General features: G+C 39.9%; 1 protein-coding gene across 3 annotated transcripts in view; it reads right to left on the bottom strand.

Annotated features, from left to right (window-relative positions):
* LOC143020396 (uncharacterized) overlaps positions 1-6,223 on the bottom strand; it is a 54,496-nt gene extending 48,273 nt beyond the window's left edge. Inside the window, exon 1 of one of the 3 annotated variants that reach the window (XM_076176811.1) lies at positions 5,861-6,223. In XM_076176811.1, coding sequence (XP_076032926.1) covers positions 5,861-5,885 — 25 coding nt within the window. In that variant the 5' untranslated portion in view covers positions 5,886-6,223. The remainder of the gene's footprint in view (positions 1-5,860) is intronic. The other 2 variants (XM_076176810.1, XM_076176812.1) reach the window with 2 other exon arrangements.
* Between the last annotated feature and the right edge of the window lie 3,998 nt (positions 6,224-10,221).

Here is a 10,221-nt window from a genome sequence, read left to right on the forward strand (position 1 = left end):
CATCTATTTTTGATGACCTTTTCACAAATTTTTGCTTCTGTGGTTGTCAGGGAGACCGGTCTGTAATTTAATGGACCTTCCTTGTTTCCACCCTTATAAATCAGTACAATGTTTGCATTCTTCCAGTCCTGTGGCACTTTTCCTTCTTGTGAGAATTTAATTATATTGTATATTTTACCTGTTAATTCTTCCATGCATTCTTTCAGCATCCAATTTGCAATTCCGTCTGGACCATGTGATTTTCTGATGTCAAGGGTTTTGATTTACTTCTGTGTTACAATTATTTCTTTCCTTGAGGGGGATATCTCTCTATTTCCTCACAGTTAGGTGAGTTTTCTATTGTGAATACTGATTTGAAGTGGTTGTTCATAATTTCAGCCATTTCTAGTTCTTCTGTATGTTCGTATATACCTTGCCGCAGCTTTTCTATTTCTTGTTTATTCTTCAGTTTGCCATTTACATACCTGTAAAATAGTTTGGGTTCTTCCATTTTTCTATTATTATTTTTTTTTTTTTTTGTAGTTTCTTTTCATCTCTGCATATCTTTACATAATCAATTCTTAGTTTGATGTACATTAGCCATTTGCTTGTTTTCTTGTCTCTTTTCTATTTCTTCCAAGCTTTATCTCTTTTATTCTTAGCCTCACTACACCTTTTGTTGTACCAGCTTTATATGTATGTTCTTTCCATTTTTTGTTGTGGTACATATTTATTCACTCCCTCATTATAAATGTCTTTTAGTATATTCCATTTCTCTTCCATCCCTGTTTCTTCATTTAGGAATTTTTCCTAGTTCGCATTGTGAACGAATTTTTTGAGTTTCTCAAAATTTGTTTTGTTGTACATTAGTTTTCCTATTCTATGTTTATCATTTCAGCAGTCCATATGTCTCATAATCCCTTACCTCAGTGAATGTTGAGGGGTAGAAGTATACTACTGGCTACTGACATCTACTACATTAAATGACTTTAGAGGGGGTGCAGAGAAGTGTGATTGGGTGGTGCGATGTTGGGATTGTTGGGTCTTTGTTCGGTTTTGGAATGGTGATCGGACAGACAGTCTAAGGAACGACAACAACAACAACAACTACATTAAATTCTATGTGATATTTACTTCTGTATCCAACTCAGCCAAAAATGATAGCAGAAGTACTGTCTAGAACAACAAAACTAGCAAATAGTGAACATTACAAAAATGTATGGATAAAAAAGAAATGAGCAATGAAGAAAAAGAGAAAGAAAAGGAACTTAGAAATGAAGCAAATGAAAAAAAATGAAAGAATGGAGACTGAAAAGAATTATACTTTTTTGAGAGTGCTGGACCTGAGGCTGAGAAAATGGTATATAAAAAAAGGATAGGAAATAGAAAAGGACGAGAAAGGAATAAATTAAAGATAGCTTATACCAACACAAACAGAATGATTTCAGGATTGAACGAAGTAGATGACTATCTGGCATTTGAAAAAACAGATGTAATGGGAATTGTAGAAATGAAATTAAAAAGCCCTCTACCACCAAACACTGTGGGACAAGGTCTACACAACCGTTGGATGAAAAATAGAAAGAAAAACAGTGTGGGGAGAGTATTATTTTTGACTAAGAAAGAAATATGACCAAAATAAGAGAAGGAAAAAAACAATGTGGAATCAATTATGATGAAAGTTGAAAGCAGTGACATGAAAAGTAGAAAACTTGGACAGAGAGTGATCATTCCAAACTGTTGGAAGACACAAAATATAAACTAATTTACTGAATGAAAGAGGAAATATATTAATTATGGGTGATTTTAACTCAAAAGAAATATGTTGGGAAGAAATGACAGTGAAGGGTGGAGAAGACTTCTGGGGAAACATACTACTAGAACTAGATATAACCATTGGATACACAATGACTCAGTGGGTAACGGAAAATACCAGATACAGAAACAATGAGGAACCATTGAGACTAGATTTAATACTTACATCAGAGCCTGAAATTGTGGACAGAATTGAATACAAAACTCCAATTGGAAAGAGTGACCATGTACTAATAGCATTCAAACTAAAAGAGTAAATGGACTTGAGAAGAAATGAGAAACATAGAAAAGGAAGACTAATATACAACAGAACAGATTTTGAGAAACTGAAAATTCTTTCATAATGCAAATAGGGATAACTTCCTAAATGAAGAAACAAAGATGGAAGAGAATGGAATACACTAAAAGAAATTTACAATGAGGGAAAAAACAAATATGTACCAAAATAGATGAAAAAAAAACAAAAAAAAAATTAAATGGCAAATATATATCAAACTAAGAAATGATTATGTAAAAATACAGAGATGAAAAGAGAAACTATGAAAGGACATAATAAAAAAAAATGCAAGGAACAACCTAAACTATTTTACAGGTATGTAAATGGTAAACTAAAAACAAACTTCTCTTTGGTGAAATTACATGAAACTCACACATTTTAAAGAAAATAGTTCTAATAATGCAACCATATGCTAATTTGTTACGGTATTCGTAGCTGTGGTCATTCATTTCACAGAGGCTAAAACACAAATTCTCTTTGATCAAATTACATTAAAATCACACATTTTAAAGAAAATAGTTCAAATAATTCAACTATATGTAGTCTATTACACTAATAACACAATAGTAAGAAACTTAAGAGAGTGAAGTTTGATCCATACCACCAGTGATCATAGATGGCGGGCTGGATGAATCATAGCTGTGGTTGGTAATTTTGCAGAGGATAAAAAAGTAACTTCTCTTTGATCATATTATATAAAAATCACAAATTTTAAAGAAAATAGGTCAAATAATGCAACCTTATGCTAATTTTTTTTACATAAAATCGTGCATTTCAGCAAAATCCGTCCTTGTTCGGGTTTGGTCGGTGTTGGTCGGTTATAAGCGGTCACACTAATATTATTATTTACTACATCGGTTTTATTATTATGATTATTGTTATTATTATATTATTACATTTTACTTTTGTCTGGGGACATTATATATATACATATATATATATATAGTTTTCTATTCATTCGACCGCGTTCACAGTTGATCTCGGCAAGTTTACTGTACCGGTATAGCGATGGCGATCTCAGTAAATCTGACGCTCGAATTTCAATCAAATTTCGACTTGTGTTTGATTCTTTTTGCCAAATTACAGTTTGTACATGGTGAGAAATTCAATTCTTTAGACTCCTAATGCCTTATTTCAGTGAATTTTACTACATATTGGTAATTTCCATTTCATCTCAGTCCATCTCGGTAATATCGGTGATCTCAGTAATTAGTGCAGAGGATAAAAATGTAACATCTCTTTGATCAAATTACATGGAAATCACACATTTTAAAGAAAATGTGTCAAATAATGCAACCATATGCTAATCTTTTATATAAAATTGTGAATTTGAGCAAAAACCGTCAGTTTGGTTTGTCGGTTTTGGTCGGCTTCTGGTCGGATTGGTCCGCAATTAGAGAAAATAGTTGAAATAATTCAACTATATGCAATCTATTACACTAACAACACAATGGTAAGAAACTTAATAGAGTGTAGTTTGATTCATACCACCAGTGGGCTGGACGAATCGTAGATGTGGTCGGTAATTTTGCAGAGGATAATAACGTAACTTCTCTTTGGTTAAATTACACGAAAATCTCACATTTGAAAGAAAATAGGTCAAATAAAGCAACCATATGCTAATTTCTTTGAATAAAATTGTGCATTTGAGCAAAAACCGTCTTTGTTCGGGTTTGGTCAGTTATTAGTGAGTTGGACGGTATTTGTAGCTGTGGTCAGTAATTTTGCAGAGGATAAAAATGTAACTTCTTTGATCATATTACATGGAAATCACACATTTTAAAGAATATATGTCAAATAATGCAAACATATGCTAATTTCTTATATAAAAACATGTATTTCAGCAAAAACCGTCCTTGTTCGGGTTTGGTCGGCTATTAGTGAGTCGGACGGTATTTGTAGCTGTGGTCGGTAATTTTGCAGAGGATAAAAACGTAACTTCTCTTTGATCATATTACATGGAAATCACACATTTTAAAGAAAATAGGTCAAATAATGCAACCATTTGCTCATTTTTAATGTAAAATCGTGCATTTCAACAAAAACCGTCCTTGTTTGGGTTTGGTCGGCGTTGGTCGGTTATTAGTGAGTCGGACGGTATTCGTAGCTATGGTTGGTAATTTTGCAGAGGATAAAAACGTAACTTATCTTTTATCATATTTCATGGAAATCACACATTTTAAAGACAATAGGTCAAATAATGCAACCATTTGCTAATTTCTTATATAAAATTGTGCATTTGAACAAAAACCATAATTGTTTGGGTTTGGTCGGTAATTAGCGAGACCCTTACATGGATGGCTTCCTGGAAGAGGTTTACGCCTGTGACTACATTCTCCATTATCAACTTGTGGCAGTGTGTGGTGGATTATCTTCATTTTATAATCATAATTCAATTCTTGATTAAACCAGAATTTATCAAGTCTGACCTCAAACTGGTTGACTGATGTTGCTGTGATCACACACTCAGACAATTCATTCCAGTTATTTATCACCCTACATGGGAGAGCATACTTCCTTATATCCAACCATGACCTTGTCTTAAAAAGCTCCAAAGAATTCCCCCTACTGATGCTTTCTTCTTGAAGTTTTAATATGCCTTGACTACATCCCCCATCATATTTTCCAGTCAGTATCTTGTATGTCTCTATTAAGTCTCCACATGCTCTTCTGTATGCCAACATTGCATCATAGAGGTTACTGGTCTGGATAGAGTGAGAAATGAGGAAGTGAGGAGGAGAATGGGGGTGGAAAGGGAGTTAGGAGATTGTGTGGATGAAAGAGTATTGGGATGGTTTGGACACATGGAAAGAATGAGTGAAGAAAGATTAGTAAAAGAGGTGTGGAAGGCAGATGTGGAAGGAGTGAACATGAGGGGGTGACATAGGATGAGATGGATGGATGGGGTGAAAGGGGCTTTGGGGAAGACGGGAATGTCTGTTGAGGAAGGAAAGGAGAGAACAGATAGGGGTGAATGGAGAATGGTTATATATGGATGATGTTTGTGATCCATGAGGTGAAATGGGTGGAGGATGGGGGGTGAAGGAGTATGTGTGAGAAAAATTTTGATGCAGCACAAAGGGATTTCTCCCTGTCTTCTCCTTTTCTGCATGAGGTGACAGAGAGGAGGGGTAGTCAATTTAATGAAGTGGCCTTGCTGTGGATGTGCTGTGTCTTGTGACACTGCTTCTGACCCAGGGCAGTGGATGACCCATTATCTAGGAGGTGCCAAGATAAGAGGGAGGGAAGAGGGTGGAAGGGAGGGGAGTGTGATAGGGGTGGAATGGGTGGGAGTGGTTTTTATGCCTTTTTTTGGCTACCTCCCTTATAAGGGGGAGAAAGCCTTTGGTATACTAAGTATATGTATGTACTTGTATCATCTTAAATGGTGCTTGCCCTTTTTCACTCGTCATGCGAGTGTTTCACCTAAATTTAAATTGAAAAATCTTAGTTATTTCTATAATTATTCACTGATCCGACCAATGAAACAAGTCCAATACAGATCGCACGCACAGTAAGGTTTTAGAAGTGCGATCTTTACTGTTTCGAGCTTCTCTCTGCCGAGATATGCGAACAAGCATAACACCATATGTCTCTGCATAACATCTGCCAGGTTGATTTAAAAGGCAGAAAACTACAATATGTGAAACAAAATCAGAAATATTTTTATTTGAAAAGTCGAAGTGCTATGACCAAGAACTACACATCTAAAACTAATATTACATGTGTCACCAAAATATTTATGCATGCCTCTATGAGCCTATTGTAAAAAATTCACATCGGCCATACCGTTTCTTATTAGCCGTAGAGCCATGGTGGACGAAACTTAAAAATCTCAAGATAAATTTACTGAGCAGACGTAGCCAGTTAAGTACACGGTCCCACGCAACTTCATTTCGTAACTTGCCTCCAATGTTTACATTGAATAACCAGAATACGACTACTTTGCGGACATAAGTGTCGTATACATATAACAAAATATTCTTCTAATACAATTTTCACTTCACTATGATCACCGATCTTGAAATGATTGCATAGTTATATGTGTTAAGTCACAGAGGCAACCACTGTTTTTTTTCTATTTTTCTGTTGTAAAGAATCAAAGCATATGCTATAACATTAAACCTTGTGCAGTGCCATCAGCGGCACAATCCTGCCGCGAATTCTTCAAGCTAGTTTGCTTGTTCTAGCGACAGTGAAAAGAATAAGGCTTCTTGTTGTGACCCACCACTAAGACGTTCAGCCTTTTCAGTTTATATACACGTGTTTGTCGTATCGTGCTAAGGAGGGTATCGAGGGCGCGGTCACTATGCTCTCTGGAAATCCGTTCCAAAAGCAGGATTAAAGTATAAGCACACATGTGTACTACTTTGCATAAATGTATAGCAAATCAAACAGATTTTTTTTAAATTTCCCCCATTAATTAAAGATACTAAACTGTGTTTCATATCTTATCTGCACTAATATCCATCCTCTGAAAAAAAATATCGCCAGCACTTTCCGTTGATTATATCAATGAATTGTCGACCATGGCGTACTTAAACGCAATATTTATCGGAGTACAATGATGAAAATTCTTCTAATTCGAATGAAACTAATTTGTCAGAATCGATTGTTCTTGTGGTGTCGCGGTGCCAGTCAAAACCAGACTGGCCGTCACACAACTTGACTTGACTTTGAAATTTGGGAATATGATTCCCACGGGCTTTTGTGTGAGCCCGTTTGTAGGGTGATTCAGTGTAGGAGTGTGTGTGGTTTTGGCCACACCCACTCATACATCCACGAGATGTGCATACATATGTGGGATATGTATGCACATCCCGGTCTGCACCCTTTGCTGACATTAACAGTAACTAAATCAACATATGAGAAACTTGAAAGGGGGGGGGGGGCTGACACTCCACCAGCCGACGCAATTCATATTGGCTGAGGTGGCTGCATAGGCGGCGCACAAGACCCTCAGATGTTGTCGGGGGCCCTCTCCTGATCTAGGGTGGCTGCAGTGATGGCATCTTCTTTCTTCTGGTGAAGCGTTTCTTTTGATTTGCCAGAAACAACGGTCCTCCAGTCGCAGGCGGAAGAGCAGAGTTTCCACTTTTCTAGGTGTGGAGCGAGGAAGTACAAGGGGCTCGTAGTCGGTGACTGCCCTGTACCACCTCGCCCTCTCTGATACCTCTGCCTCCAGTCTGTGCTGGAGGAACCGTTGTACCTGGTTAAGAGCCCTGGTGCGTATGCGCAACTGATTTCTGCTGAGAGGCAAGGTCTAAATATACAGGTCAGACCGTTGGAATTCTTCTGCGCAGCTTCTGACGTCATTTGGCTGAGTCCATTTTCTCTTTGTGATACACTGAAGAAAACTGTGAAACGCCAAGGAAGACAGGAACTATAATATTTTATATATTATATATATATATATATTATATATATCATATATATTATATATTCATATATATAGACAGGAACTATAATATTTTATATATATTTATATATATATATTATATAATATTTGTCAGAATATAACTAATTGCGTGGAGCAGTGCGAGCGAAGGCAACATCATTTTTGAACGACGGACCAGCTTCAACTGACAGCTATAGGACCCGCTAACCCCACTTTGAGCAGCCAGGTGACGTTCACGGGCCCGCTGCGCCAACTCCCTCGAAATTCGGTCGGAAGTGGTTAGACCTTATATTCTTAGATCTTGCTGAGAGGGACGACAACATCGACTTTGGGTCTTGGCGCGCCGCTTCTGCTACCGCATCGGCTAGCTCATTGCCTGGGACGCCCATATGGCTTCGCACCCAGTTCAGCGTAACACTCCTGCCTTGCTGGTGTAGCTTCAGCGGGAGTGCTAGGATGGAGGTCAGTAGGCGTACATTGTCGCTGGGCTATGTCGTATCAAAGCTGCCTAGCAGATACTGTGAGTCCGTATGGATTACCACAGGACCAGTTCGAGATATTAGAGCATGCTCTAACGCTCCTTGGACCGCTATGGTCTCAGCTTGGAGAGTGAACGCATGATCAGATACTCTCCTGCCTAGGTCCAAGGTCTAAATATACAGGTCAGACCGTTTACATTCTTCTGCGCAGCTTCTGACGTCATTTGGCTGAGTCCATTTTCTCTTTGTGATACAATGAAGAAAACTGTGAAACGCCAAGGAAGACAGGAACTATAATATTTTATATATAATATATATATATATATATTATATCATATATATTATATATTCATATATATAGACAGGAACTATAATATTCTATATATATTTTATATAATATTTGTCAGAATATAACTAATTGCGTGGAGCGATGCGAGCGAAGGCGACGTCATTTTCGAACGACGGACCAGCTTCAACTGACAGCTATAGGACCCGCTAACCCCACTTTGAACAGCCAGGTGACGTTCACGGGCCCGCTGCGCCAACTCCCTCGAAATTCGGTCGGAAGTGGTTAGACCTTATATTCTTAGATCTTGCCTAGGTCAAGCCATCCGTCACGAAGGCAGCCCCCGCACTACGAGGCCTGTTGGGGTCCACGGAACCATCCGTATAATAGACCGCCGTTCCAGGTCTCGACAGTGCGCGGATGCCCTGTAGGGCCTACGCTCGCACTCTTTCCTGGTCACATAACTTCTTACTAGGGAGCAACGAAGATTGCAGGTACCGACAGCCATGGAGGTAGGGACTTGAACTCTGGGTGAGGAGAGTCCCTACCCTTTTCAAGGAGAACATTGGGGAGCCTGAAGGAGCCCAGGAGTCTGGCCGCTTGAGATATCCAGGTACCGCAGTGGATAAGATTATCCACCCGTCCCAGAGCTATCACAAGGCTCTGACTCAGTTCAGTTATCATGGGGCTCTGGACTATCTTGGCAAGAAAGTCGACTTCCAGCCTTCTGACCCGTGATGTTAATGAAGGCAATGAAGCCTCCATCTGAAGGTTAACAGTCTTGGTCCAAGGTTGAGCTCCTAAGATAATCCTTACTGCAGCATTTTGGCAAGGTTCTAGGTCTTCAAGCGTGGCAGTCGCCACAGTTATGAGAGCTGGGGCAGCGTAGTCCACCAAACTGCGGACTGCTTGCACATAGAACGTGCGAAGGACCTGGTGTGTGGCAACAAGTGCTGTCCCCGTCATTGCTGTCACGGCAGTGGTTCTTGCCTTCAGCCTCTCCCTGAGATAGGATAGTTCCTTCTGAAAGGTGAGCCTCTCATCAATCCGGACCCCCAGGTACTGAAACTGGTGGACCCAGTCCAGCCTAAGGCCCTGGATGGTGAGGTGCTCCCCCTCATTCCAGAGTCCTAACGCCATGGCCTTCGATTTTGAAGGGGAGATCTTTAACCCTAACCTGCAACATTCGGTCGCTACAGTGCTTAAGCAGCGCTGGGCCCTGCTGAAACACCGCCGCTTCCCAGTAATTATGAGTGCAAGGTCGTCTGCATAAGAGATAACCTTGCACCCATTGGGGAGAGGTAGTTCCAGAATATTGGAGATGAGCACATTGAACAGAGTGGGGCTGAGGACCCCTCCCTGTGGAGTGCCATTCTCCAGCATTCTGGCCTCCGATATGTGACCCTGAAATCTTACTTTCGCAGATCTGTGACTGAGATAGTCAGCAATCCAAGAAAGCAGCTTGCCTTTTACACCCTTGCGAGCAAGAGTGTCTAATATCACCAGTGGACTGGCCAGCTCAAACGCCTTTTCCAAGTCCAAAAAGACCACGATGGACGGTGTGCCACTGACAGCATTGAGGAGTGTTGCTAGACTGTTTGCTGTGCCAGTGCCCTTGCAGTAAGCATGTACATGCTCATGCATTGGGCCCAGTTTCCACAGCAGCCTGTTTAGCACCATCCTTTCAGCTGTCTTCCCCATACCGCTTGTCAGGCTGATGGGACGATAGGTACCAGGATTTTGAGCTTTGGAATTGGTGTTATGATTGCCGTCTTCCAGGCTGTTGGCAGCGTGCCTGTCCTCCAAGACGCGTTTATCACCCTTAGAAGGGCCTCATCACCCGCTGGCCAAAGGTGGGTTAGCATGGAATATGTGACGAGGTCCTCTCCAGGTGCCGTCTCTGAGCTGGTCTTGTGTGTGGCCCGTAGCTCCCTAAGCGTAAAGCTAATGTTAGTATTATCTGACCGACTCATCATGTCCTAAACAC

Source organism: Oratosquilla oratoria, chromosome 39, assembly GCF_046742065.1.
Source record: "Oratosquilla oratoria isolate Oo_2021 chromosome 39, ASM4674206v1, whole genome shotgun sequence".
Classification (NCBI taxonomy): domain Eukaryota; kingdom Metazoa; phylum Arthropoda; class Malacostraca; order Stomatopoda; family Squillidae; genus Oratosquilla; species Oratosquilla oratoria.